The sequence below is a fragment of the Varanus komodoensis genome, unplaced genomic scaffold, assembly GCF_004798865.1.
Source record: "Varanus komodoensis strain SLA01 unplaced genomic scaffold, ASM479886v1 scaffold117, whole genome shotgun sequence".
NCBI classification, from domain to species: domain Eukaryota; kingdom Metazoa; phylum Chordata; class Lepidosauria; order Squamata; family Varanidae; genus Varanus; species Varanus komodoensis.
The window spans coordinates 738,586-765,157 of record NW_025335336.1 but is presented as its reverse complement, the minus strand read 5'-3'; the positions used below and the strand labels follow the sequence as shown (position 1 = coordinate 765,157).

At 66.4% G+C, this 26,572-nt stretch overlaps 1 protein-coding gene across 1 annotated transcript; it reads left to right on the top strand.

Moving 5' to 3' along the window:
• Positions 1-1,974: 1,974 nt before the first annotated feature.
• Positions 1,975-5,521, top strand: LOC123018867 (kunitz/BPTI-like toxin). The gene is made up of 4 exons (XM_044421316.1): positions 1,975-2,059; positions 3,318-3,491; positions 4,515-4,655; positions 5,397-5,521. Exons 1-4 carry the CDS (start codon positions 1,975-1,977, stop codon positions 5,411-5,413), a joined length of 417 nt encoding a protein of 138 aa, XP_044277251.1. The 3' UTR covers positions 5,414-5,521.
• The last annotated feature ends 21,051 nt before the right edge of the window (positions 5,522-26,572 follow it).

Genomic DNA, 26,572 nt, shown 5'->3' with positions numbered 1-26,572 from the left:
GAGAAGACTTCTCTGTGCAGTGGCTTTTGGGCCATGCCCAGCGGGCTGCAGGGTGTCGAGCCCACCGCCTCAAAATAGCGTTCCGAGTAAGAATGCGTGAGGGGGGGCAGCACAAAGCCGCAGGTCCCTGGCGCTCGCTGAAGCGTCGCTAGAGCAGGCCCTTCCGGGAGGGAAATTCCCCGCCGGGGCTCCTCCCCGCTTTGTGCAGAGCGATTCCTGCAAGGGGCAGAGGGAGCTGGACGCAGAGCGCCTGGCACGCGCCCATGGCTGCCCGGGCACACAGCCAAGTCCTGGGAGAGCAGGCAAGAGCCTTGTGGCCCCCGAAGGGGGGACCCCCTTCCCTGCATTCATCAGTGCCCAGGGCCACCACTAGACCTCCGGGCAGCCCCCGGCAAGCTCGCCCCCACCCCGGCATCGCCCCACGCCCCACACCTCTTGCCCTTCCCCGTCCATGGCGCCCACGCCTCCCTTCCGCCGAGCCCCCGCCCCCGGACCTTCACGCACCAAAGGAGGCGGCCAGCACAGCACGCCCTCGGAGAGCCGGCTGCTCGGGGGGACGGGCGCCCCGCGGGAGGGCAGCTGGCAGCGCCGGCGGCAGCAGCGGGCCCATCCGGTCCCGTCTCGTCGGGGCCGGGGCCAGGGCCAGGGCAAGCACGGTCGCCGCGCCCGCCTCCGCTGCCCGAGGACGGGCTTCCCCCGCCGCATGGGCGGGCTGGCCCGACCCGCGGAGCCGCTGCCGGACCGCCGCGCCTGCCGGACCCTCCCCGTGCGGGGCCAAGCGCAGGCTGCGCCGAGCCCGAGGGCCCGGGCCCCTCCTCTGCCCGGCTCGAGCGGCCCCGCTCCCCGCAGCGCACCCGCTGCTGCCCCGGGCGAGGGGAGGCGGCGCGCACCGCGAGGCGCTGCTCGGGCGACGCGGCTGCGCCCGCCACGGGACCAGCTGCCTGCGGGGCGATGCGCCGGGACCGTCCCGGGCACGGCTGACCAGCAGCGCCCCGGCCCCCGCCCCGGCCTCTGCCGGGGCTTCCAGGCCACGCGGCCACGACGCGGGCTCGACGACGAGCTCCTGCCTGCGGGCGGTCAGACCCCGCACAGGTGCCCGCACCGGCGCTCCCAGCCCAGGGGTTCCCGAGGCGCGGCGCGGGCCCTGCGAGCCGAGAGGGCGCTCGTGTCGGTCGCCCGGCAGCATCGCTGGGAGCCCAGGAATAAAAGGAAGCCGCCCCCTCGGGAAGCCAGCGGGAGCCCCCACGCACGGCCCCCTCTGCACGCACACACGCGGCGGCCCTTCCCCTGGGCACCCGCGGCCCGAGCCACACGGGCAGACACCACCCAACCACAACGCGGCTGGAACAAGAAGCACGGTGTGAGGCTCTCGGCGCCACACGGAAAGCGGCCTTTGAGACTTGCACGCACGCGCACACTGCAACTGCAGGCCTGCACACACACAAGCCCTAGACCGCACGCACATACGCAGGATTAGACCCATATACCCCGGACCAAAGCATGTGCGAACACGCTCAGTCCCAGGCTATGCACAAATGCCCAGTGGAGGCGCCCACCACAGACGGTGGACACGCACCGCTGGCTGGGTGCGCATGCACGCACCCTGCTTCAAGGCTCCAAGAGGGACCGGGCGCTGGTGCTGGAGCCCAGGCAGCCGGCTGTGCCAGGCGCCCCAGGCGGTGCCCGTGGGCCCCTCCCTCGCGGCACCTGCGGCAAGCCCAGGTGGGGCCGGGAAGACCTGCCGCCAGCAGCGGGCCGGTGCCCGTCCGGATGCTGGTCCTCTGGTCCAGGCAGAACTGGAATGTGCGGCTCTTCTGCGGTGGTTTGTTGCTAAAGCCCTGCCCACTCCCCCCCCCCCCATTGCTCGACTCTTGCTTCCTGAACCTGCTGCTCCTGAGAGTCCCTGCGGGGCCTGCTGGCTGGGCTCTAAGCGGGAGGCCCGGAGCCGGCCCGCGGACTCACGCCGGCCTCATCATGCAGCCCGGGGCCCGGCTCCTCCCTGTGGGGCTGCTTGCTCTCTGGGCTCAGCGGACACCCCTCTCCGCTCAGGATCACCCAGGCAAGAGCACCGTTCCCCTCGTCCACCTGGTGAGGCCAACCCTGCTGCTGCAGGTCTCCCTCTTGGCTGGCTGTCCAGCGTGGGAGAGCCGCCACCTCCGGGGGTCACGGGTCACATTGCCGTGCAGGACCCTCATGCAGCTGGAGCCCGGCCTCCTGGAACCTGAGCCCCTTGTTCCGTGTCCCGCACTCTGGGCGGATCGAGAGGCGAGCCGGGCCTCCTCCTCTGCGGCAGCCTTTCCAACCTTCGTGGAGCGCTGGTCCAGTACAGCCTCTGCTGTCCTTCAGGGGGCTGGTTGGGGCCACGCCTTTCGCCATCTTCCTTCAGGCACATTGGAGAGCAGCGCCCATTGCAAAATCTCGCTCGCTCGAGAGCCTGCTCTGTGCTCATCGCTCGCACCTGCTTCCTGGAGCGGCTGCTGTGGACATCCCTCGGTTGCATCAGGCCCCGCAGCCAAGGAGAGGCTGCCAGGAGACCAGACCCCAGGGCTGCCTCGCCATGCGGACCAGCGACCTGCTGCTGCTGCTGCTGCTGCTGGGGCTCCTGGCTCTCGGGGCACCTGCCCCTGCTCAGGGCCTTCCAGGTAAGAGTCCTGCTCTCCCCTCCTTCTCCCGGGGGGCACATCTCCTTCCAACCCCCCTGGGAACAGTTCCGCACTTTGCTGGTGCGACCGCCTTGGCCCCCCACGTTTCCCTGGAAGGCTCCTCTGCTGCACTTCGCACATGGCCAGCCGCTGGTAGCCAGGGGTAGACTGCGTCAGAACATGGGGGCTTTCTGCAGCACTGTCCTCTGTCCACTGCCGGGCCCCATCAACGAGCTGGGTCAGTCCTCTAAAAGGCCACCCATCTTCCCACCAGGGCCCCCTGGGCTCTGCATGGCCCCTCGGTGCCGGGGGCCACCCTGCGCCCTCCCCCAACCGGCGCCAACGCTCGGCACCGATTTCTGCTACGGCAGGACTGGTTCTGTGCCCCCTTCCCTGTGTTCCCCCCCCGCACTCCCGTCCCCTCCGTGGCTCAGTGCCTTTCCTACAAGCAGAAGCTCCCACAGTGAGTGGGCCAGGCGCTTCTCTGTGCCCACCCTGGGGAAGTTAAGGGGTGGCGGAGAGCATGGGGATCGCCCAGCCCCGCCCAGGCCCAGGGCACGACTGCCTGCGGAGCTCGGCCACAGCGGGAACCCTCAGCCTGCCGGGCAAAGAAAGGGAAGAGGCTGGTCCCTTCCAGCGGTGCCGCCATCTTTGACTCAGCTCCCTGTTCTCTAGACGTTTGCCGCCTCCCGCGGGATCCTGGACCGTGCAAGGCCTTCCGGACCCGGACCTTCTATAACGTGACCTCCAAGGCATGCGAGCGGTTCCAGTATGGAGGGTGCGGGGGGAATAAGAACAATTTTGTCAACCCGGAGCTCTGCCTGCGCACCTGCCAAAGGCCTGGAGGAGGTGAGCTGGCAGCTCCCTGTGGAGCGAGGGGGGAGGGAGGGCCCTGCCTGCCCGCCTGCCGAGTCCAGTCCGACGGGTCGGTCCGGTCCGGTCCCTGCTGGGGGGAGGCGGAGCGAGCGCTCAGGCTTGTGCTCAGCTCCGTGCTCAGTGTCCGTCCGTCCGTCCAGCCGGCCAGGCCGCCCTGCTGCTGCCGCCCCTTCGGCACCCTGAAGGGCTGAGGTGTGCCTGGGGGGCACAGATCTGCCCCCTCCCCTCCCCTGACAGGCCTCCCTGCCAAAACACCTGCAGGAAAAGCTCGGCTGTGCCGTGGGGCAGCGGAATAGGCCCGGGGACGCAGCTGGCCTGGCCCGCCCGAGCCGCGGCCCCTTCCCTTCTGCGGAGACGGCCAGGCTGGGCCCCAGAAACCGTCCGGACCCCAGGACGGCCACGGTGCCTCTCGCTCGAAGCGCCCACCCCGAGGCGGCAGAGAAGGCTTTTCCCGGCCTTTGCCGGAGGGGGGCCGGGCCTCCCCTTGCGCTGCGCTGCTGGGCTTCGGGGGAGCAGCCCGGCCCCACAGCCCGCCCCGGCCGGGGACCCCGACCCACGCAGGCTCCCCTCACGGGTGGGACCCCTCCCCGGTGCAGCCTCGGACAAGACTTGGGGGGGCATTCAGGGCCTGCACAGCAGCAGTTGCTGGACTGAGGAGGGGTCCCACGAAGAAGCCCCCTTGCCCCGCCCGCTGCCTCGGCCGTGCGGAGGAAAACGGAGGCCGGCCCGGTCCCTGCAGAGGGCAGACTGCCACGCGTGCGCAGCCGTGGCCTGTTGCTCTGGGGCTGGGCTGGGAGAGGCTTGGATCGGGGCACGGGGTGAGTCGTGGCCAGCCCGGGCCTCCCCCGGGCTGCCACAGAGGGGGGCGAATGCGGCACCCAGAGGCTTCTAGGGGGGCGTACGACCAGCCTCCCCGGCACGCCCGGCGGTCGCCTTCCTGCCAGACCCGGCTGACTAAGAAGAAGCCCTGCCTGCCAGCCCTCTGCTTGCGCACAGAGAAGCCCGGGTCGTGCCCCGTGTTCCCGGCGTACGTGAGGGAGCCTTGCGAGAAGCTCTGCAAACACGACCAGGACTGCCTGGGGGCCCTCAAGTGCTGCTCCATGATGTGCTCCATGGTCTGCCTGCGCCCCTTCCCAGGTGAGCGGGGCGCGTGCACCTGGTTCTGGCGAAGGGCCGGGGGGCGAGGGGTGCAGGGCTGTGCCGTCCGGAGGGGGGCCTCCTGCTCCTGAATCCGCATGGGGTGGGGGTCCTCTCCATCCATCGCTGGGGAGGCGCCTGAGGGTGCCCACAGGAGCGCTCCTCTTTGGGGCGGTCAGTGTGGCCAGCAGCTCCCAGTGGCCCAAGAAGCCAGCGGGCCGGCAGGCGGCGACACGACTCCGTGCGCCTCAGGAAGGAGAGCCTCGGGGGCGGAGGGGACGCCGCAGCCCAGCTGCCTGCCTTCTGCTCCCTCCGAAGAGGCGCCGAGACGAAGCCATTTTCTGCAAGGGGCCCAGCAGGCGGCTGCTAAAAATGAAGCTGTGTCTTCCGGCATTTGCCCGCCAGCCATTCCAATGACATCCAGCAAGTTCCGATCCCATGCTGGGGACTCAGCCCCCAAAGTTTAAGCCAGATTTCACAGGCAGCCTTTCAGGACGCTGAGCTTGTTGAGTCCTGGTCCTGTGCCAAGAGATCGCTGCAGATCCAGATTCTCTGCACAAGCCTAGAGGCACTCTCTTATTTGTCCTGCCACACAGCTGCCAGGGCCATGATGGCCCGGCCCCCTGCCCCGGCACCGGTGCCCTGCAGCTGCAGATCCAGCTGCTTCCCGAAGCTCATTGGGGGACTCGCAGGGGCCCCCGGCCCCTTCCCCTGTGTGGCGGCACTCTCTCCCTCCCGCAGACGAGCCGCAGCCCTGATGCAGCGGCAGGAAGCACCCAGCTGGAGCGGCTTGTGCACCCGATCGCCGACCGGACCCAGGGCAGAGGGCCACGGAGGAGGCCGGCTTGCTCCCGAACGCGCCAGCCCTGCCCCCTGCACTCCCCCCCCGCCCCGCAATAAAGGCAGCAGCTTCTCTCAGTGCTGCTTTGTGGCCCGTCTCCTTCTGGATCTGCACTGGCCGGAGGCGGCTGAGGCAAGGCTTCTCCTGCACGCCCGGGAACCGCCCGGAGGAGTCGCGGGCAGAGGCCAGCTCGGGCCACGCCAGGGCTTCTGCTGGGTGGTGCCACGCCGGGCTCACTGGCCTGAAACGTGACTCTCCCCCAAACCGCCCCCCTCGCTCCTTCCTGCCACTGCCGCACTTCCCGGATTTCCTCCGACCTGTTCCAGTTTGCACCCTGCAGGCATCTCTCGGTGTGCTGAGCCTGCGGCGCTGCCCTGGGGCCGAGTGGAGTGGCCCCTGGGGATGAGGGGGGGGGCTCCTGCTGGGCCCCAGCAGTTAGTGCCCATCAACCATTGCTGAGCTAGGGCGGCCCCGTGCCTCCGCGCCCCCCAAAACAACCTGTCCTGGGTGGGACTCGGACCAATTCCGTCTTATGTACAGCAAGGTGCAGTTTTGTTGGCACCGTCCACTCCAGGGCGGGGGGGGGATTCCTTCCAAGGACGTTCACAATGGCCCTCACTTCACAGCCATTTTAGAAACAGAGCATAGAAACTGAGCAAGTCCAAAGGGGCCTGCCGGGCCATCTAGTCTGACCCCGGTGCCAGCCGGCCCCACTCACGACACGCCTGCTGTTATCTGCCCTCTCAGTCTTCCGGGCAGCATCCCAGGGGGCACCAGAGGAGCAGGGCGGCTCCTCGCTGGGCAGCTGTGACCCGGAGCCAAGCTCGGCTCGCCACGGCTGCCGAGGCCCCTCGGCTGGTGCTCCGGAGCCCTGCAGAGGAGGGGAGGCGCCTGCTCCAGGGTGCCCACTCCGTGCTCAGGACAAAGCGGGAGAGCGGGTTCTCGGCTGCTCCCACTTGCGCAGGAGCAGTGGCCAGGGGGTCGACCGAGCCACGGTGCCCTCCTCCCAGGGCCACCCACCCACTCCTGCCCCAGGGAAGGCGCCGAGGGCAGGGGGTGGGGAGCAGGAGGGCTCTGGGACCGTGCCAAACACAGCCGCCCGTGTCTCTCTGCTTGGCCACTCCGCGACGGCGGTTCTGATCTCAGTAAGACGATGAGTTGTTTCCCCGCTGGAGAGAACAGCAAGCCGTGGCGGCACTGGGAAAGAGCCTTGCTCCTCAGTACCAAGCACACCGCACGGAAATACCCCCGAGGGGTTTGGGCAACGGGGCAAACCAAAAGGCATGAAAGAACACTATGGCCTGCCATGACATGCAGGCACGCCCAGCACGTCCCGCCGCGGATCTTCCGGCATTCCTCCTATCAGCCTGAGTTTTCCTTCCGTTTCTCGGAGGCAGTCTTCTGGACGTTGCTGTTCTGATAGGACTCTCTTGTTTTCGCCTGCCATTGTCCTCTCCCATTTCCTTGCTCCGGCGTGACGGGGCAGGACGCCACGCGGGCTTTTGCTTGGTTCCGAATGAGCACCGCCCGCCTCTTCATCTGCCCCTCGGCTCGGACTAGAAATGGAGAAGAGCTTGGATTTGAAAGGGCCGTTTCCCAGTCAAATGCCGCCTGCAGGCCCCCCCCCCCCGCCTTTGAGCACGTGTGAAACACACGACCAGGGTTTCAACAGAGTGGAAGCCGCACTTTATTCACTAGCATGAGCTCCAGGAGCAGCAGGTGAGATGGGCGTGAATCCTGCAGCAGCCTCCCCGACTGACAGAGGGGCGCCGGCTGGGGACGCGTGAGGAACCTCAGGCTGGGAGCACTTCAGCCCCCCTGGCCTTGGCACCCCGGGCTCTTGCCTGCTCTGCAGTGGCCCCGGGTCCAAATTCCCGTGAGCTGGCCCAGCTTTTGCGAGATACTCCCCAAGAATTACGCCCTGGGCACTGTGCAAGCGGTGCCCCCCTCCCCACGCACACACACACACACACCACCCTGTGAACACTGCACCTGATTGCACAACCTTTGCTTGCAGACTTCCTCTTGTTCTCATCGTCACAAGATCGGGCTGAGAGCAACAGAAAGTCCACAAAAGCCGGCGGGACGGGTGCTCATCCCAACCCAAGTTCCGGTATAAATCTATCGCAGGAAGAATGGGGAAATGTTAGCAGGACGACGACAGAAACCAGGAACTGGCCGGTTAGCAGTGGAAGGCCGGCACAAGAACACGGAAATCTGCAACATTCATTTGCTTGCTGCTTCTGTGCACCGTTCACAGCTATCAAAGCTCTCAGAACAGTTTACAGTGAGACTGTATGAGGCTTTAGGATTCCTGCGGCTCCGCAGCGAATAACGGGGGGCTGGAGCTCCCCTGTGGGGAGCCGCCAGGACACCTGGGACCGTTCAGCTCAGAAGAGGGCGGGCTGGGGAGGCACGAGGGGGTTTAAAATAATGCCTGGTGTGGAGGAAGGGGAGGGGGCCATCCTCCTCCTCCTCCCCTAACGCTCGAACCCAGAGGGGTCCTCCTGGGAAGCTGATTGTGGGAGGTTTAGGGAGAGAAAAGGAGGCCGTCCAGCACGCAACCCATAGTTGGAGCGTGGAACTCGCTACCCCAGGAAGTGGGGCTGGCCGCCAACCCGGACGGCTTCCGGAGGGGATTGGGCGGCTTCATGGGGAGGAGGTTCTCGGGGGCTACTAGCCCTGCTGGCCGTCTGCCATCTTCTTCGGCAGAGGCGGCCTGCCTGCGTGCACCAGGGGCGGGAGGGGGTCTTGCACGCACCCTGCTGCAGGGATCCCGGGGGCGGCTGGTGGACCTCTGGGTATGGCGCACTGGACCGGTTGGACCCCCAGCCTGGCCCAGCAGGGCCTCTCTCCTGTTCTGAGGCTCCTTCAAGTCAGGGCTGGGATCTGTCTGCCCCTCCCCGGGCCAGCCGCGTGCTCTGAAGGGCTGCCGTGGCGCCTGCCCCAGAGATGGCCGCGTTGCCCTCAAGACCCCACAGCAAGGAGACCCGTGCCGGCCCCCCGCCCAGCTGCTCCTGCTGCTCCCTGGCTTCATGCTGGCCCCACACCGGGGCCCTTCTTGGTCAGGCTGAGCAAGTGCTGGCGGAGGCCCCAGCGGGAGAGTCCCCGGATCCCTCCCACGCCTGCTCAGGAGCCGACCCTGAGGGGGCCCGTATTCCCGGTGGGAATCTGTAGGACTGCCTCCTGAAATGATGCCACACAGTTTCCAGCACTGTCTGACAGTTTTTCTTTCCTGCTGGACCATTTTGGATGCCCCCCCCCCCAGTTTGTTTCACCACAAACGCAACTCTAGGCCTGTCCAATGCAGGGGGGGGGGCAGTTCCTGCATTCAGCATTTGCTAGACATGCAGAAGGGAACGGGGGGGGGGGGGCGTAGACAGAGCCGCTGAGCTTCAGACAGGGCGCCTGCATCACCCTCGCACAAGCTGGTGGAGGCCCCGTCCGTTCTCGGCTAGGCAAAACTCCCACTTTGGCGGGGTGGGGAAGCTTCCTTCTCCCCAGTAGCTTCCTTGACTGTGTGTGTTAACCATGCGGGGGATTTCTGGGACTTGGTGCTTCCTTTTCTCACTTAACAGTTTGCACGGTAGTGCTTTCACAATAGTGTTTTTATCTCCAAGCGCTTGAAGCAATTTAAACTACTTGGTTTGCTCTTCAGCTGCTTCACCACCCGTTGCCTCATTTTTGCGCAGTCCTGTGTTTTAAAGTCAAGCGTGACCACCTTTGACCCCTCCAGCAGTCTCCCACACAACCGTGTATTGACTCTTGACACCAGCGGGGCACCGTCCCCTAAAGGCTCAGCATTTCCGTCCTGCACCATGTCCTGGGGAACCCACCTCGCCCCAAATCCAGGACTGCCTCCCCTCCAGCTGGTCCCACGACCACCAAGCAACGGCTCTCGGGCAGCCTCGTCTGGGCCATCGTGAGATGCAGCCATCGTCAGAAACGGAATGCGCTTTTATCCACTCCGTGCGCGGGCGGCTGAAGTCCCTCCTTGGTTGGAGGCCTCCTGGATGTCATTTCCCACCTCAAGGCCACCCTGCGCATTCTGGTCCGGGGCGCACGCCCTCACCTTCCGAGGAACGGGTCCTTCTGCGGGGCCATTTCCCTCTTCCTCCTCCCTCAAGGCGCCCCCTTTCTCCGTGACTGTAGAGGAGCTTCTGCCCAGGAGCTGGGATGCTGCCAGTGGTCCCTGGGGTCCCGTCCACCCTGCCCACCCCCCTTTGCACCTCCAGGCCAGCATCCTCGGCTTTACGGGAGCCAATCCGTTCCCAGGGAGCCAGGAGCTCGTGGCTCCGGGTGCACAGCCAGGACTTGTCCAGCTGGCACAGGGGCGTGCGACTGGCACTCGGGGCCACCCACTGGCACTCCACCTGAAGTGGCATCAGCGGTTCGTTCCCTGGCAAAGCCCGAGCGATTCCGGATCTTATCAAGCCCTTCGTTGAGCCTAGTGGAGAGGCGGCCCTTGTGCCCTCCCCCACCGACCAGCAAGGGGCGCAGAGTCCCCGGCCCTGTTGCATCTCCTGTGGGCCGAGATGCTCCGTCAGCTGGGCTCCTTGCACCCAGCGCCAGCTCCGTGAGGAGCAAGCAGCCAGTGCAGCGAGCCGCAGCTGCCCCGGGCTCTCTCGAGGCATCCCCGTCCGCCAGGCCCCGATGCCGGAGCCAAGGGCGCACGCGGCTTCCCGCTCTGCCAGGCCAGCCCAGCCCAGCCCAGCCCAGGCAGGCCCTGCGCTCCTCAAGGGAAAGCGCCCGAGGTGCCCAGCGCCCTCTGCACATGCACCTGGGCCCTGCAGTGGGGCCACGGAGCACGTCTGCAGCACGCGCGCAGGAGCCGGGCCCGGGCCCAGCGGGAGGGTCTTGGGCATGGCTGGGAGGCCGCCTCCCGCGCCCGGGGATCTCTGGGGGGGGGGCTGCGGGCGGAGGTCATGTGAGAGGTGCTCACAGGCACCTACCCCGGCCCCCCTGCGAGCACCAGGACGCGGCTGCGGCTTTCCCCACAAGGGTGGGTGCCGGAAGCACAGCAGGGGGCCGCTGCAGGGGAGGGGGAGCCCCAGGTGTGGCAAGAGTATGCGGGGGGGGGGTCAGGCCCTCCCGCCCAGCTACTGAGGAGTCAGGCCAGGCCGGTCTCCTGGCAGAGCGGCCACCAGGCCGGGCAATGGGGCAGCAGCAGCCGCTGCATCGCCCCAGGCTCCCTGGAAGCCGGCAGAAGCCGGCACAGCTTCCCCACCCGTGATCAGCCCCCCCCCCGCCCCGAACACAACCAGGCACCACCGCACTGCCAAGTGACTACAAAAATATATTTCAGGAAAGCGCGGGAGGGTTGAGGAGCGATGCAGGCAAAGCAACTACTAGCGACGACGAAGCAGAAGTTTGGCGCGGGTTCCGGCGGCCAGTGCTGTGGGCGCAGGTGCGCTGACGGAGGAGCTGTGGGCCCCCGAGAGGCTCTCCGGTGGGCAGAAGCGGGAGCCGCCTGGCTTCAAGCTTTCCCGGAAGGGCGGTGCGCATCACTGAACATGCGCCGTTCTGGATCGAGTGCTGCTGGAAGGGGGAGGGGCATCCAGAGGCAGGTGCGTGCGCGTGCTCTCTCTCTCTCTCGCGCGCGCGCACACACAGAATTTCTGGTGCAGTCAATCCGTGTGTTCGCAGCGTTCCCACCCGGCAGTCCGTCCCTAGGAGGACGCGGGCATGGGATGCTCCATTTATCTGTGCAACGCATCTGCTACGGTTCACCGCGGAGGGCCCTCCGTGTGAATTCTGCTCACAGCGAGACTCTGCGCCCAGCGCTCCGAGCGGACCCACACGTGCGAGGGAGCGCCGCCTCCTGCGCCCGGCGGCCCCTCACCCCACGTCCCGGAAGATGGAAGAGCCCCTTCCGCGCCGCCCCCCGGCCAGAGGAGAAGCTGCAGCTGCGGAACCGCGGGAGGTGCTGGATCTCACCCTGCGGGGCAGCGGGGAGCCAAGGCAACGCTTCTCTGCCCCCGGCTAGGCTGGTGCACCTGCAAAGGAAAGGACCGTCCTCAGAGCAGGGCCAGCCCCACTCCTCCCCAGAGCGTGTGGGGGCTTCGCCAGGCCCACCCGTCCGGCTGCTGTGACGCGCGAGCCCCAGGCGGCTGCTTTGGGCGTCCTTCAAAGGGGGGGCAGAGGGGGAGGGGAGAGGTGCAGGAGGGGGCCTGGGAGGGGGCCATCCCAAGACTCCGGGATGAGAGAAGTGGAGGCGCTCACCTCCGGGCAGTCTCCGGGAAGAGCCGAGCGGTGCGGCTGGCGGGGGGGGGGGGGCGGGGGGGGGGGGGGCCCCTCGGGAAAGCCCAAGGAGGCCCCAGCAGAGGGGGCGGCCCACGGGGCAGGGCCCATGCTGGGCACATCCGCCCGGTGCTCCGAAGGGCCCCCGGGTCGGAGCCAGGCCTGCCGCAGCGGGTGTCTGGCCCCGGCCCCCGCCCCACTGGGGTCCGGCCGGGCAGCGGGCACTCACGGGGGAAGCTGCAGGTCTTGGAGCACTCTTCCTCGGTCTCGAAGTTGTTCCTGTTCCCGCCGCAGCCCCCGTAGATGAACTGCTCGCACTTCTGCGAGGCGGCGTTGTAGAAGTAGCGTGGGAACATCGCCTTGCAGTTCCCGCAGACGGAAGGCAGCCGGCAGAAGTCTGTGGCGCCCGGAGAGAGGGGGGGGCGGTGAGGCAGGCCCTCGCCGGAGGGAGAGCAGCCGCGGCCCCGACCTCCCCGGCAGCCCTCGCCCCATGGGGCGCCCCGGCCCTGGGCCGGAGACGTGGGGGCTTGGGGGTCACTCTGGCCGGGTGCTCGTCATGGGCAGAGGTCTCCCGCCTGGACACCGGCGGAACGGCTCTGCAGTGGCACGGGGGACTCATGCCAAGAAGGTGCCGCCCCCCTTGCCAATGGTCCCGGCCGGAGCACGCCCACACCCTGCCCCACCCGGCCACAGGTGGCCTCAGGGCCCATGGGGCAGCACGATCGGGGACGCCTGGGGGGGGCCTGTCCCTTGGCTCCGGGCATGCGGTTTGGCCCTCCTTGCTCCACGGCACCTCCCAAAATCCACCTTCGTAAGCGACCGTGCAAGACGCCAGGGCGCATGCGGTGGTTTCGTGGGTTCTTCCCCTCTGGGTGCTGCCTTTAGGAACATGCTGAAATGACGTGGCCCCCGTGGTCCCGAGAGGCGAGCTGGTTTCAGGCAACGCCCACGCAGGCCAGCACTCCTGGAAGCGCCGGGCCGGGCCGGGCGCTCCCTGGGCGTCGGGGAAGGCTGGGACCGAGCCGCCGGAGCTCGTGTCACCGGGCCGCCTGCATGCCTGCCGTGCCGCCGTGTGTTGTGTCAACAGCACCCGGCCCAGCCCCAGACACGGCGGCACGGGACACGTGCGCCGAGTGGCACTGAAGGCGCAGCGCCAGCCGCCTGCCTGGGCTTCCCTCTCTCCCCAGGACTTGGGCGCCCACGCCTCTTCCCCGAACGTGCGGGGCTCGGCGCAGGCCGCCTCGGTCCTCGTGGGGCGGAGTGAGGCCTGTGGGGGGCCAGGCGCCGCGTGGGCAATGGCAGGGCCCCGGCGGGAACCGCGTGCTGCAGCCACAGGCTCGGGGCTCCCAGCTGCCCGGCCCGCTCAGGCGCTATGCGGGGGCCCTCTTGCTGCCTCCATCTGGCTGCAGAGCACGGACCTCAAAGGAGGGGAGGCGGGACGCCCTGCGGTCCGTCTCCCAGAAGGACCTGCGAGGCAGCCGGCTCCCTCCTCTCGGGGTCTCTCACCACCACCCACCCTCCCCACCCTGAAGGCAGTGCTGCTGGGCCACCAGACCCGCTCCCAGCAGCTCCTCACTGCTGAACTGGGAGGCTGGGCAGTGCCCTGGGGAATGAATGTGAGGATCTGCTGTTGTGGAAGACTTTAGCAATGCACCGTGCGTGGGACAGTGTTACTACTATTTTCTGAAAAAATCCTAAAGACCTCTAAAGGCTACAATTATTTAGTTACTGCTGGAGAATTTCCCCCCCTTTTGATTCCCCTGCCGAGAGCTAGTGGGGCGCAGTGGCAGGCCTGCCGGGCGGGGGCGGGAGATCCCAGCCCCGGGCCCAGGCAAGCAGAGCGCGCCCTGGGCCAGTGCCCGACCCCCAGCCCAGCCTGCCTCACAGGGTTGTGCGGACTGAGAGGGCGACACAGGCCACCCGGAGTTCCTCGTGGGAGGAAAGATGGCTCTCTCGCCGAGCCCAGTGTGGCTTTCAGCAGCCAGGCCGGGCCAAGCGCACCGAAGGCGCCGAGGGCCCCCGAGGACCCACGCCAACCAGCCAAGACCCTCACGGCCCCCCCCCCCTTCAGGGTAAGCGGCACTCCCCTGCGCACTCACGCCATGCTGCCCAGGCGGGCCTGCCCCAGATGAAGCAGGCCCGGAGCATTCCTCTCTCCCTCGCCTGGAGGCCACCCGGGGCCAGTGCAGCAGGCCTTTCTCCCACTCTCAGGGGAGCGCCAAGAGAACCCGCTCACCCCTCTTTCTGCAGAAGGCAGCACGCAGGGTGGGGGAGGCACCCCCCGCCACGCAGTCCGCTTGGCAAAGGCGGGCCACCCCCTCCGGCCCCAGCAGCACAGCCCGCACGCAGGTGCCAGGTGCCGTCTTTCGCAAACTCTGTGCCTTCACCGCCCCCAGCAAGAGGGCCGCGTGCTCACAGGGCCGCGACGGGATCGGTCGCAACAGCCTCTCCCCAGGAGTCTGGGGGGCTTCCTTCCCCAGAAGGGTAACCGGCCCCAAGAGCTTGAGAAGAAGGGGGCGGAGAGGGGGGCTTCCAGAAGAGCCCGCCCACCCTGGCCAGAGGCCAGCGGGGGCGGCAGCGGGCGGCTGTTCCACTCACTCACCCAAGATGGCTTCCTGGCACACGTAGCCACAGTCGCCCGGGCAGCACTTCTGGGTGCCCGGGCACTGGGCATCCTGGTCGCAGGTGGAGCAGGACTGGTTCTGGAGGCAGGCGCCGCAGTCCTTCAGGTCAAAGACGTCTCCCAGGGGGGGCACGTTGTAGCAGTAGCCGTCCTTGGCTGCAAAGCAAGGGCACAGCCGGTGCACACGGAGGCAGGCGTGGTGGCCGGGCCCCCGGGACCCCCTGCGGAGCCCCGTGAGCGGCTGGGCTTAAGCCAGGGCATGTTTCCTAGCCGAAGCACCCCTCCCCCGTCACAGGCACGTGGGGGCTGCTGAGGGAGGGCTCCCAGCACCAGGGGGTGTCTAGGCAAGGGCAAGAGAAACCGGGTTTCAAAGGACCAGCAGGTGAGCTGGACAGTCACTCGCCACCGATATAACCTACCTCACAGGGTTGTTGTGAGGACTGAAAAGGGAGGGGCATCACTTACTGAGCTCACCGATTCCTGCGAGCGCAGGAATAGGAAGCTCTCCTTTGGGATTGTACGATATTACGCAGTGTCGAGGCAGTACTGCTCATGCAAGCAGTTCGGGAAGGCACCTGCGCGTCAAAGCGCCACCAGGCCTCCGCCCTCTCCCGGCTGCCCTGGGGCTGAGCATGGTGGCCAGAGCCGGCCTGGGTGCTGCGCCAAAGGCTCATCCAGCATCCGCGGGACATTTGGCCCGCTCCCCGCACAGCCGGATACGCCGAATTTCGCAGCCCCACTGGGAGCCCCGACGGCGGCCCTCCAAAGCGAGGCGGTTTCCTTGCGCTGTGCTCAGGAAACACCCCCGGACGGTGCCCCAGGCGGCCAACCTGCGGGGTCGCACCGGCGCCCCTCCCAGGGCCCTGGGGCACGAGGACGGGGAGGGCAGGGGGGAGGTCTCCGGCCGCTTGGACTTCGGTTCCCAGCAGCCCCCGCCACCGGTCAGGAATGCTGGGAGCTGAGGACCGGGACGCCGCGAGCCCTCCCCGCGCGAGCCAGCCCGCGAGCCGGGCGCCCGGGCGGGCGAGCGGTGAGGGGCAGGATGCGTCCCGCGCCCCGAGCGCGCCCCGCTCGGCTCGACTCACCTCTGCCCGTCGGGCCGGCGGCGGAGGCGGGCAGCCGGGCCGCGAGGGCGAGCGCGGCCAGGGCCACGAGGGGGGCGCTCGCCTTCATGCTGTGCGGAGCCGCGTCTGAGCGCGGCCGGGCGCGCAGCCGCGATTTAAGAGGCTCGCGGGCGGGGCCGGCGGCGGTGATGCGCCCAGGCTTGCCCCCGCCTGCTCCCGGCGGCGCGGAGTCCCCGCTAATCCCGCGCCCAGCCCAGGCGACGTGTTCCCAAGGTATGGGGAGGCGTAACCGGGCGACACCCGGGCGCAGGGCGACCAGTCGGACTGGAGCCGGCCGTGCGTGCCGCTCGGCCCCGCGGGCGTCGACCGCAGGGGCGCCCGGCCAGGGGCCTGGGCCCTCCGCCCCCGGCGCGCGCCTGGGCTCCTGCCAGGCCGCCTTTGGCGAGCGGCGCCAGACGCCGGAGGGAGCCCCGACCAGGCCGCGGGCGCCCCGGCGCGCCCTCCGCTGCCCGTCCTCCAGCCGCCCAGTATCAGCCGGGCTGGGCGCAGGCCGTCCCCCGGAAAACTGGCCCTTCCCGGGCTGCATGCGGGCAAGCCGGGCCTGGAGCCAGGGCACCCGAGCATCTTCCCGACGAGCTGGGCCACACGGAGCCTTCCCTTCACCGGCCTTGCCGGCCTGCCTCGCCCGCGCCAGCGCCACCTCCGCCACAATGCGCTGCCCGGCTCAAGAGGTGCCTGACCCGCCCGCCCCCCGCCATCTGGCCGTAAGCCCCCAGCCGTGCGACCAGCAGCCCGGGCCGGAGCCTGGAGCAGGGAGCCCGGCTTCGGGCCCCGGGCCTGGGCGCAGCGCCGGATCTGCCAGTCCCGCGTGGCGCGTGGCTTGCGCCCCTCTCGGGAAGAAGCGCGCGCAGCGGCTGCTGGCACCGCGCCCCGGGAAAGGTGCCCTCTCCCCGCGAGCCTGCGCGCCTGGGGCCGCCCGGGGCGGGGGCCGGCCGTGCGCTGCGCGAGCCTAGCCTCGGGGATGAGGCCGACGGGCAGGCCCGGGAGCACGGCTTGGAGGAGGGCCTGGAGGGAAGCAGCGCCGCCCAGGCGCAACCGCGGGTGCCTCCCGTTCCTCCCCGGGCAGCAGAGCCGCCGAGGGCGGGCGAGGGTGGCCGAACGGCCGTGCGCACGGGACGCGCAGGCGCAGCGGCACTGCCCTTCTCCATGGTCCCCGGCATTTGGCGAAACCCGCCCATAAAAGCCATCTTGGGATGAAGCGCCGTGCGCGCAGGACGCCTTTTGCTGTGTGCAGGAACTGCGCCTGCATCGCACACGGACCTCCGGGATCCACTGCCTCCCTTGACCGAAGCCAGAAGAGCTACGCTCTTGCTTTTCCTGCCAAAGGCACTGTGGAAGGTGGCAGGAAGAGGCCCCGGAATAGCGTCATGGCTATTCCCCATTAGCTTCTGTGGTAACCGAAATCTCACAGCGTGTGATTTCTGCAGGAACATTCTGTTCTCTCCGGCATTGTACCTTGCCTGCACTGAGACCTTTGAGAAGGGGATGATTTATTTGCAGGGAGCCTTGCCAACCCCTTGGGGTTCCTTGCGAATGGGAGAACATGGAGCATTATTACGAATGTCAGGATTATTGCAGGTATTCCTCCACGGGTTCCTATTGTGCGGAGCCCGAGGCAGCTCCTTTCTCCTCTCCGCTTTGTCCACACAAGAGCGATGCTGCAACACGTAAGTGACTGGCCCGAATGGGGGTTAGAGGCCAGGTCTCATAAGTCCCAGTGTAGCACTCTAACCACTAGGTCAACTGGCTCCCCAATACCTCAATCAACCCGCCCCTTTAATTTTCACAAAACCCCTGAAGGTCATTAGGATCAGAGAGATAGTGGCTGCCCAAGGTCGCCCTGTGGATAAATAGCGATGGAACCCAAAAAGTCCCACTCTTGGGCAGTGAGGCCTTCCAGTGCCCCCACCTCCTGCAACCTGGTGGCCCTGGTCCATTGGACTGCAGCTTCCAGCATTCCCAGTCAGCCTGGCCAGTGGCCACAGGGGCTGGCCATCCTTGCATGGGAGCCACAGTCCAAGAGATTCAGAAAGCGCCAGACTGGGGGAGAGTGGCCACCCCGAGCTGGCTTTGCGGCGGCTGCTCCTGCCCGGGATCTCCGGGACTGGCGAGCTAACCTCTCGCAGCCCTGGCAGTGTTTTTAGTGTCTGTAGGAGTGCCGCCATCCCTCGCCAGAGGTTACTTGTCAGCCTGTTTGTGAACGCTTTGTTTTCATACTGCTGTAACCCCGCGCCTGCGTTGCTGGTTCCACGTTGAACTGCAGGAACTGGGTGGAATGTTTTCCCTTCCATCCACCTGGATTTCTGAGCATGCCTCTGCCAAGCAAGTGGCGGGGTCACTGCTGCCGCCATGTTTATGTGTGGGTAGGGAGCTCCCCGGATCGGTGAAGGGAGCGGCTTGGCTCGCTTCAGCTTTGCGGCTTCACCTGACATTAAAACAAGGAGGGGCAAAGGCCAAACACCGCTTGGCAGCTGGAAAATGGGGGGTGGGGGCCGGGAAGGGCAACATCAGGTTGCTCCTAGGTTTCTGCAACTAGCCGCTGGAGGTGGAGGATGCCCCTATGCAGGTCGGGGCAGTCCAAGGCCAAGCCTCCAAACCCCGGCCTTTCCCTGGCCCTGGGGACATAGAAGCATAGAACCAGAGCAAGCCAGAAGGGGCGGCCCGGGCCATCTAGTCTGACCCCCGGCCCCAGCCAGCTCCGCTCAGGGCGTCCCTACCATGTGCGTGTCCAGCCTGTCCTCAAACACGGGCCGCAGCAGTCCCTGGAGCCTCGGTTTTCCTTCTGGAGGAGGTGCCTGAGCCTGCAGCAGCCGCAGACCTTCAGGGCCCTTGGAGGAGAGCGATCGGTCCGTTCGGCTTCAGCAGAGACTGCACGGGGCGTCCTCCGGAGGCCACTGTTGGAAGCTGGACGGGGAGCGTGCCCTGCTGCTCTTGGCCAGGCCTCGTGGCCCTCAGCCGCACTGGCCGACGCATCCTGATGGGCAGACCCTGGAAGCTGGGAGTCGGGGCGTGGTGCTGGCGGTGCCCCTGCTTCCGCCTGCAATTCTGGAGGGCAGTGCAGCCTGGCCTGGGGTCAGGGACGCTATAGGGCTCTGCTCCGTGCTGCCCCTCAGCTGTTTATCCTCAGTGAGGCCGGGGCTCGGAGCACGTTGCCTCCAGAATGGACGTGGGCCCACAGATCGGTCGAGACGGGGCTCGGTGGGCCGCTCATCGGCTGCTCAGCAGGCCGAGGCTGGCCTTCTGGGCTCGGGTTGCCCTCCGGGGAGGAGCTCCTCGGGCTGCGAGTGCCCTTCGGCCCGGGCTCGTCCTCAGGGGCCAGGCGGCAGGTGGCAGAGGCCGCTGGGGGGCACCTGCGGGCGAGCAAAGGGGCAGGAGCCATTCCTGCTTTCAGTCCTCCACTACACTTGTCCTGGCGGCTCTGTGCACCGGAAGGGGCATGCGCCAGGGAGACATGGATGCACGCGCATCCCCAGCGGAATAATTGTCGATGTTTGGGCATGGCGTGTGGCACCGGCTCCTGGCAGACACAAACAGTCCGCATGCCGTGTGTAGTTTCTAGTATATATAATTTACATATTGTCATCGCTATCCTTTTATGTTTTTCTTTTTTGTTTATTAATATAATAATAATGAACATAATTAAACATTACTAATAAACATGATTAAACAATACAAGAATAACAGTGTCCCCACCCCCAAGACCAACAAATCATGCCACTTAAGGTCAGATCATTTATTCATTCAGGTTGCCCCCCTCCCTCTCCCCTTCCCCACCCTTGTGATGGCTCACACCCCTTTCCTTTTATTAGGACATACTCAGTCAGCGGTCCCCAAATATTTTCAAGATTACATTTGCTTATCCAGCGGTTTTTCCATTTAATATAGCAAGTGAACTTAGCATTAATAGCTATACTGCCGGCTTTCCTCGTATGTCGGAATGGGAGGTGCAACTCGGTGTCCTGCACCGGCAGAGCGTTGGACCGCACTCCTTCCGCCCCCTCCTGCTCTCCTCTCCTGCAGTCCCATGAGAGCAACATGTTAACATCGCGGGTCTTCGGCGTCACGATTCCGTTCCTCTCTTCTGTACCGTGGCCCGTATGCTCGGTGACGGGGTTGCGCTTTCCAGCATTACTGTGCCTGAAGGAGCGGGCTTCCACGCCCACTTTCGGTCTCGTGCGCCCTCCGCTGAGCCGCTTTGCCCGCGGCATCCTGGGCAGACACGCCGGGGGGCCTGCGGGATCGTGTGGCTTGGCCAGGCCTTCCCCAGCACTGCGGAGTCCCCGTTCTCGGTCCTCGCAGCCTCCCAGGGGGCGGGAGCCCTGCTCCCCCAGGCTGGCCCGCGGGGGCAGAGCAGAGGGCACCGGCTTTGCTTGGCGCCTGGGGTGGGGGGCCTGCTCCGATCTCCAGCCTCCGTTAGCGAAAGCGTACCTGCCACCTGACCCGCTTCCACGGCCTTTTCCGTCCGCTCGTGCATCTGGCTGCCATGGTTTCACGCTCTCCGTGTCCCAGGACCACCGCCGGCTTTCTGTGCCAGGCACACTGGCCTTCCCCACCTGATGCCCTCCACAGAGCCAGTGTGGTGTAGTGGTTAAGAGCGTGGGCCTGGGACTCCGACGATCTGGGTTCGAGTCCCCGCTCGGCCATGGAGCCCACTGGGTGACTTTGGGCCAGTCACAGACTCTCAGCCCAGCCTACCTCACAGGGTTGTTGTTGTGGGGATAAGATGGAGGAGACGATGTAAGCTGCCTTGAGCCCTTTGTAGGAAAAGGGCAGGATATAAATCGGGGGGAAAAAAAAGATGTCCTGGATGGCAGCTCCCAGCATCCCTGACCATTGGCTCTGTTCTGCTGGGTGGAGCTGGTGGCACTGGAAGGCCAGTACGTCGCGGGGGGGGGGGGGTTGTGCAGGCCAGGTTGCAAACCACCCCGTCCTGCTGCTGACCTTGCTCTGGGCTCCCGGGCCTACTGGCTCCACCGGGGCCTGGCACAGCAGGTGAAGAATGCCGCCTTGCTGGGCACACCGGGCCGGCTCCCTCCGCCTGGGCACCGCTTGCATAACCGGGATGATGCCTCCGAGGCTATCACAACACTCGACGTGACACCTCCAAGAGGAAGCCACGGCCGGGCGCGTGCCGGCTCTGGCATGCCTCACCTCTCGGGGAGCAGGAGGCGCCTGGCAGGTCTCGCCTTGCCCAGGGGTGCCGGGGCCAACGAGGAGGTGCGGGCAGCACAGCAGGTGCACCCACACTCTGCCCTCCAGGGACACCTGGGCCAGCTATGAAGCAGGGTGGCCCGGGCTGGCCCTGTGGGTCAGGAATGGGGTGACTGAGACCAAGGTGGCGTCTCATCAGCGCCCGGAATCCTCACACGAAAGATGCAGGTTAGAGGCCTGAGGCAAGTTCGCACAACACTTGAACTCCAGGGGCTCCAACTCCGCCAGGCGGCAGAAGGTGGCGGATGCCCCTTCCCCATTTCCCCTGCTGCCCAGGGAGGAGGAAGGAAGCAGGGAGGGGGGAACGGAGTGGTGCCCGCCTGCCGCAGGGGGGATGGTCAGGGCTCACGTGCCCATGGGGCCTCGGGGGCAGTGTGCTGGGCACCCCAGCGCCATCCTGCTCGTCTGCAGGAAGCCAGGGAGACCAGAGACAGCCCTGCAAGGAGCTGCTGGGCGGTGGGCCACCGGCACCAGGGAGTCCACTTGGCCAGAGTGGCAGCCCGTTTTTGCCGCTCTGGCCTCGGGGCTCCGTAGCCCTTGGCTTGGCTGAGGCTTCAGGTGCTCTCTGCATTTGGACCACCAGCTAAGCCACGGCAGTTACATAAATTCTCAAATAAGCCACAACTGCCGCGGCTGTCGGGCGGTATAGAAATTAATTAATTAAATGGTTAAATGGTGGCTGTTTGGGGTGGCTTATAAGCCCCTCCATGGGAAGTGGGGGTTCACAGAACATGCCAGCATGGAACTGCCACCCCAGCAACTGTGAGGGGTGTCCGGGCCCCCAGTGCCCCATTGCGGGCTGCCCCCCGCCAGCGGACAGCCGCTCCCGGTCAGCAGCCACTTCAGGCCCACGCAGGCAGCGGCCCCACCTGTGTTGACGCTCGGCACGAGACAGAGCCCCACGGGACGGGCGCAGGTGAGCAGAGGTGTAGGCAGCTGGGAGTGGCGCCCGGCCGTTTCAGCGGGGCTGTCATCTCCCTAATTGCCGGGAGGGGCCGCGGTTGGCTCAGCGTGTGGGGGGGATGCCTGCATCCCTGGTGTGGGGAGCAGCGGCCTCTGTGATTGTGGGGCACTTCCCAGCTCGGTCCCTGCCTGCTGGATTCCCGTGGGAAGAGAGGCGGCAGCGAGTCTGCTGGGGGGGCACGAGCTGCCCCAGGACAGTCTGGCCTCTGGGCAAAACCGGGGGCTGCTTGGCCCCCCCAAACCGGGCGGAGGAGGCCCGGAGGCCTGAAGGACCCTGCCTCAGACCCGACTCTTCCAGCCAGCCCTTCCCGAGTGATCGAGTGTGGACAGCAAAGGCCTGGGAGGGAGCCTCCCCCTTGGCTCCCCGCAGCACCAGGCCCTGCCCAGGGCTCAGGCTGGGGGCCGCTGCTCGCCTGCGTTGGTGGCAAGGCAGTCATGGGGCCTTTCAAAGTTGCAAGAGCAGCTCTGGAGCCGAGCGCTGATCCACACAGCGCAGGAAAGCTGCGTCGTGGTGCTTGCGGGAACTCTTGCCTTCACAAAATCCCGCTGAGCCCCTGGCGAAGGGATGCAGTAGCGCATGAAGCGGCGTGTCTCCCTCTCCTGGGGTTCTTTGGGCTTCTGGAGACACGAGAGTGATGCTGGAGATGCGCCATAGAATCACAGAACAGCAGAGCTGGCGGGGGCCATCGGGCCACCCCCTGCTCTTGCAGGGCTCCTTGCAGATGGCTATCCAGCTGCCCCTCGAATGCCCCCAGGGTGGCTGAGCAGCCCCACCCCTGGGTCAGGGGCTCCATTGTCCCGCTGCTCTGACAGTTCGGGAGCCCTTCCTGATGCCCGGCCAGAGCCCGGCTCCCTGTGGACCGAGCCCGATGCTCTGGAATGGCCAGGAAGGGGCCCTGGCCCTCCTCTCCGTGGCAACCCTTCACATCCTGGCAGGGGGCGCTCTCTCAGGCCCCACTGTTTGCTTCCAGGCCCCGGATCACAGTCCCCTTCCTGCCCTCCCGGGAACCCTTCCCAGCTTGTCTCCATCTTTCTTCAACTGTTGTGCCCAGAACTGGACCCAGGACTGAAAATGGGACGACTGGACATTCATCTGAGCAGGATGATGGTGTAAATTGGTGTCCTACAACAGAAAGGGGTTGGACCCGACGACCTTCTTGACCCCTTCTAACTCTACTACTTTAGGATTCTTTACTTAACCAGTGCTGAGTAGGTGGGAGCTACTAACTCATGCTTAAATTAAAATTAAATTTAATTAAAAGAAATTAAAAGACGCTTGCTCCTGGGGAGGAAAGCTATGGCAAATCTAGACAGCATACTAAAAAGCAGAGACATCACCCTGCCGACAAAAGTGCCTATAGCCAAGGCTATGGTTTTCCCAGTTGCAATGTATGGCTGTGAAAGCTGGACCATAAGGAAAGCTGAGCGCAAAAGGATTGAGGCCTTTGAACTGTGGTGCTGGAGGAGACTCCTGCAAGTCCCTTGGACCGCGAGGCGATCAAACCGGTCAGTCCTGGAGGAGATCATCCCCGACTGCTCTTTAGAAGGCCGGATCCTGAAGGTGAAACTCAAATGCTTTGGCCACCTAATGAGAAGGAAGGACTCCCTGGAGAAGAGCCTGATGCTGGGAAGGATTGATGGCAAAAGAAGAAGGGGACGGCAGAGGATGAGAGGGCTGGATGGGGTCACTAGGGCGGTCAGTGTGGGCTTGGGTGGACTCCGGGGGATGGTGGAGGACAGCGGGGCCTGGAGGAATGTTGTCCATGGGGTCGCGGTGGTTCGGACACGACTTCGCGACTAACAACAACAACTAACTCATGGGATTTGGAAGTGGTTGATTTATTCTCCACCTCGTGCCTGCACCGAAAGAATCACACCCAAGACAACTGGCAATAACAGAAACTGGAATTCTGAAAGGAAAACTCGGTTAAAACAACCCCAAAGCACGTCTGCGCAGGGACCCGCCCGCGCCGCAGTGAGCAGAGAACTCCTCCGGCCCGACAGACCGGCTGCGTGCCAGCGCCAAGCCCGCCCGCATCGAGCGACGGCTGCCCGCCGGAGGCGGACCGAGAGGGCCAAAAGGGGCTCCTGGCCCGCCCCGCCCGCGCCAGCCGCTCCTCGAACCCCGCGCGGGGCCGCGCTCCGCGTCCCGTGCGCTGCCTCGCGGCGAGCGCGCGTCCCGGCCGGTGCGGAGGAGTTTCTGCGGGAAGGGAAGCGGGGGGCGGGTCTAGGGGTCCTCAGGAGCCTCACCGACTCCGGGGGGCGGCTGGGAGCGCCACCCGCCACTCCTCCGCCAGAGGCGCCCCCGGGCAGCCTTCGCGGCGGGGAGCGCGAGCCCCTTGTTTCCGTGCCCGCAGCGCGCCGCGCGGCTGAGGCTGCGCCCGCGGGCGCGGGGGTGGCGATGACCCGGGCGGGTCGGAGGGCCGCGGACGCAGCGCGCCACGCGGGGCCAGGACGCCCGCGGCCGGGGCAGCTGCCGCGGGGGCGCGCCTCTGCTCCTCCGCTTCCCCAGGCTGGGGGCTGGAGCGGGGGGGGCCAGGCGTGCAGCGCCGGTGGGGCTGCGACCCAGGCACCGAAAGCGGGCTGGGCGGGGGGAGAGGGAGAGGGAGGAGGAAACCGCCGTGCGCGCAGGGCGGTGGGCGCGGGGAGGGTCCTTGGCTCCGGAGGGCGAACGCGGCGCTCGCCGCGAAGCGCCCCCCCTTGCCCGCGGCGGCCCACGGCCGGACCCACCGCCGAAGCGGCTGCTACGCGCCCGCGGTCAGGCCGCTGCTGGCGTTGGGTGGCTTCGCAAGGAAACGCCTCGCGGAGCGCGCTTCTTCGTGAATGGCCGCGGGGGGGGCGCCCCTGCGGCCCGGCTTCGCCCGGGGATACGTCCCCCACAGGCCAGCCCCTGCCCCCCCCCCGCGCAGCGCTGCGCGGCGGCGGGACTGGCGCGGTCGCATTCCTGGGAGTGCCGCGCGTCACGCGAGGCTGCTGCAGGCATTCCTGCCCCGGCCCGCCCGAGTGACGGCCGAGACGCGCGTCGAGCGGAGCGGCAGCATTCCCAAGCAGCCCCAGTTCCCACGAACGAGGGGGCCGCGGCCCCTTCGTTGCCCCACAGCTCCACCAATGGAACACTTGGGCGTGACTTCCTTGGAGTGCCCTGTTCAGGTGAGCTGCTTGCTCCTGAGTGGCACCGAAACTGCCGGCTTCCCGAGGGTGACTCAGGACGGCTTTTCAAGGAATGTCGGCCATGTCTGCCGTCAAGCGCTGGAGCAGCTTCGGGCCCGGAAGGGGCGGTTTCGTGGCCCAGCTGACAGGGTGGGGGCTGCTTGGGCTAGCCCATGGCACACAGAGCCACTTGATCGCCAGCCACAGATTCCAGCAGGTGATCGCACCTGCTCCGAGTCACGGAGCTGCCCTTCTTAAACCCTTCCGAGGATTTCAGCAGGAGGAGGCCCCGGGGTCCGCCGGAACCCTTTGGCTGGTGCGGCCCGGGCTTCAGCACTGCCCGTCTTCGGCAGGGGTGCCGCAGCTGCACGGGCACCCGCTGCAGGGCCGCTGTTGCAAGCGCCGTGTGCAGGAGGCCGGCCTGCCTGGACAAGCACCTTCATTCTGCAGCTCTGACGCTTGCGGGATCCCTTCAGCACTGAGCTCTGAGCACCCCGAAACTTGCCACTTGAGGCTTAAGCCGTTTTGGAGAATGCAGACACTGTTGCTTGACCGAGGAGCGGTTTATTGGAAACAGGCAGAGGTCCCTGACTTTTCTGAGTCGCGGATGTATGTGGGGCTTTGGGGGTGTCCAGGGTGCGCTTACTCAACGGCCGCCATGGAGGGCTTGGCGGTTATAAAAGCGCCACTGTGCTGATGGCCTTCCTGGTCCCTTCCAACTCTACTAGTCTATGGTTCTCCTCCATAATGCTCAAACCCGGGCCACCCCATAAAGCTGATTGGTGGGAGATTTAGAAACATAGACACTGAGTCAGAAGGGGCCTCCCGGGCCATCTAGTCTGACCTCCGGCACCAGCCGGCTCCGCTCACGACATGCCCACCATGTGCACGTCCAGCACGTCCTTGAACACCCTCACCAATGGGGCCTCAACAACCCCCCGGGGAAGCCCCTTCCACACCCTCGGGGTCCCGACTGTCAGGAAGCGCTTCCGGGCATCCAAATGGAAGCTGGGCTCCCTGAGCTTTGCTCCATTGGAGCGCGTCCTGTTTAGGACAGATCAGAGGAAGTTTTCCTTTACACAGCGTAAAGAAACAGTGCATAGTTCAGCTGAGGAACTCACTGCCACAGGAAGCGTTGCTGGACACCCATCCGGATGGCCTTAGCAGGTGCCTGAACAGATTCACGAGGGGGGAGGCTCCCTGCCCTGTGGCCGTGTGCTCCCTCCTCCACCAGCGGCAGCCAGCACAGCACGCAAGGGCCAGTGGCCGAGGGGCTGGGCAGGCGGAGGCCTTGCACCCGTCCCGCTGGAGGGATTCCCCGGGTGTGCGGAGGGCTGGACTGCAGGGCCTGATCCAGCAGGGCTTTTCTCATGCAGTTCACCGTTTCCCCAGGAGGGTTGTTCTCCTCCGCCTTCTGTATTTTCCTTGCCCAAACACCAGGGGGCGCTGCCGCATCACAGGCCCGGCGAGCGGGAGTGGGGAGGGAGGGTTCATTCTGTGCATTCCGCTGCTTCCAGGTAATGCAACACCGGGAAACCTGTGGAGACGCTGGGAGGGCCCGGGAGAGGCTCTGGAGGAGGACCGTGCGGAAACCCCCGCGAGAGCACTAGCCGAGCCCCACCTGGAGAAACGCTGACAGGGCAGGGGCCTCACAGGCGAGGACATGGTGCGACTGACGGATGTGGCAGGCTGGGGAGAAGCTGGGGAACGGGGAAGAAGCGGGCCGGACGTGCCAAGCGTGGGGAACATTGTGGGAAGGAAGTGG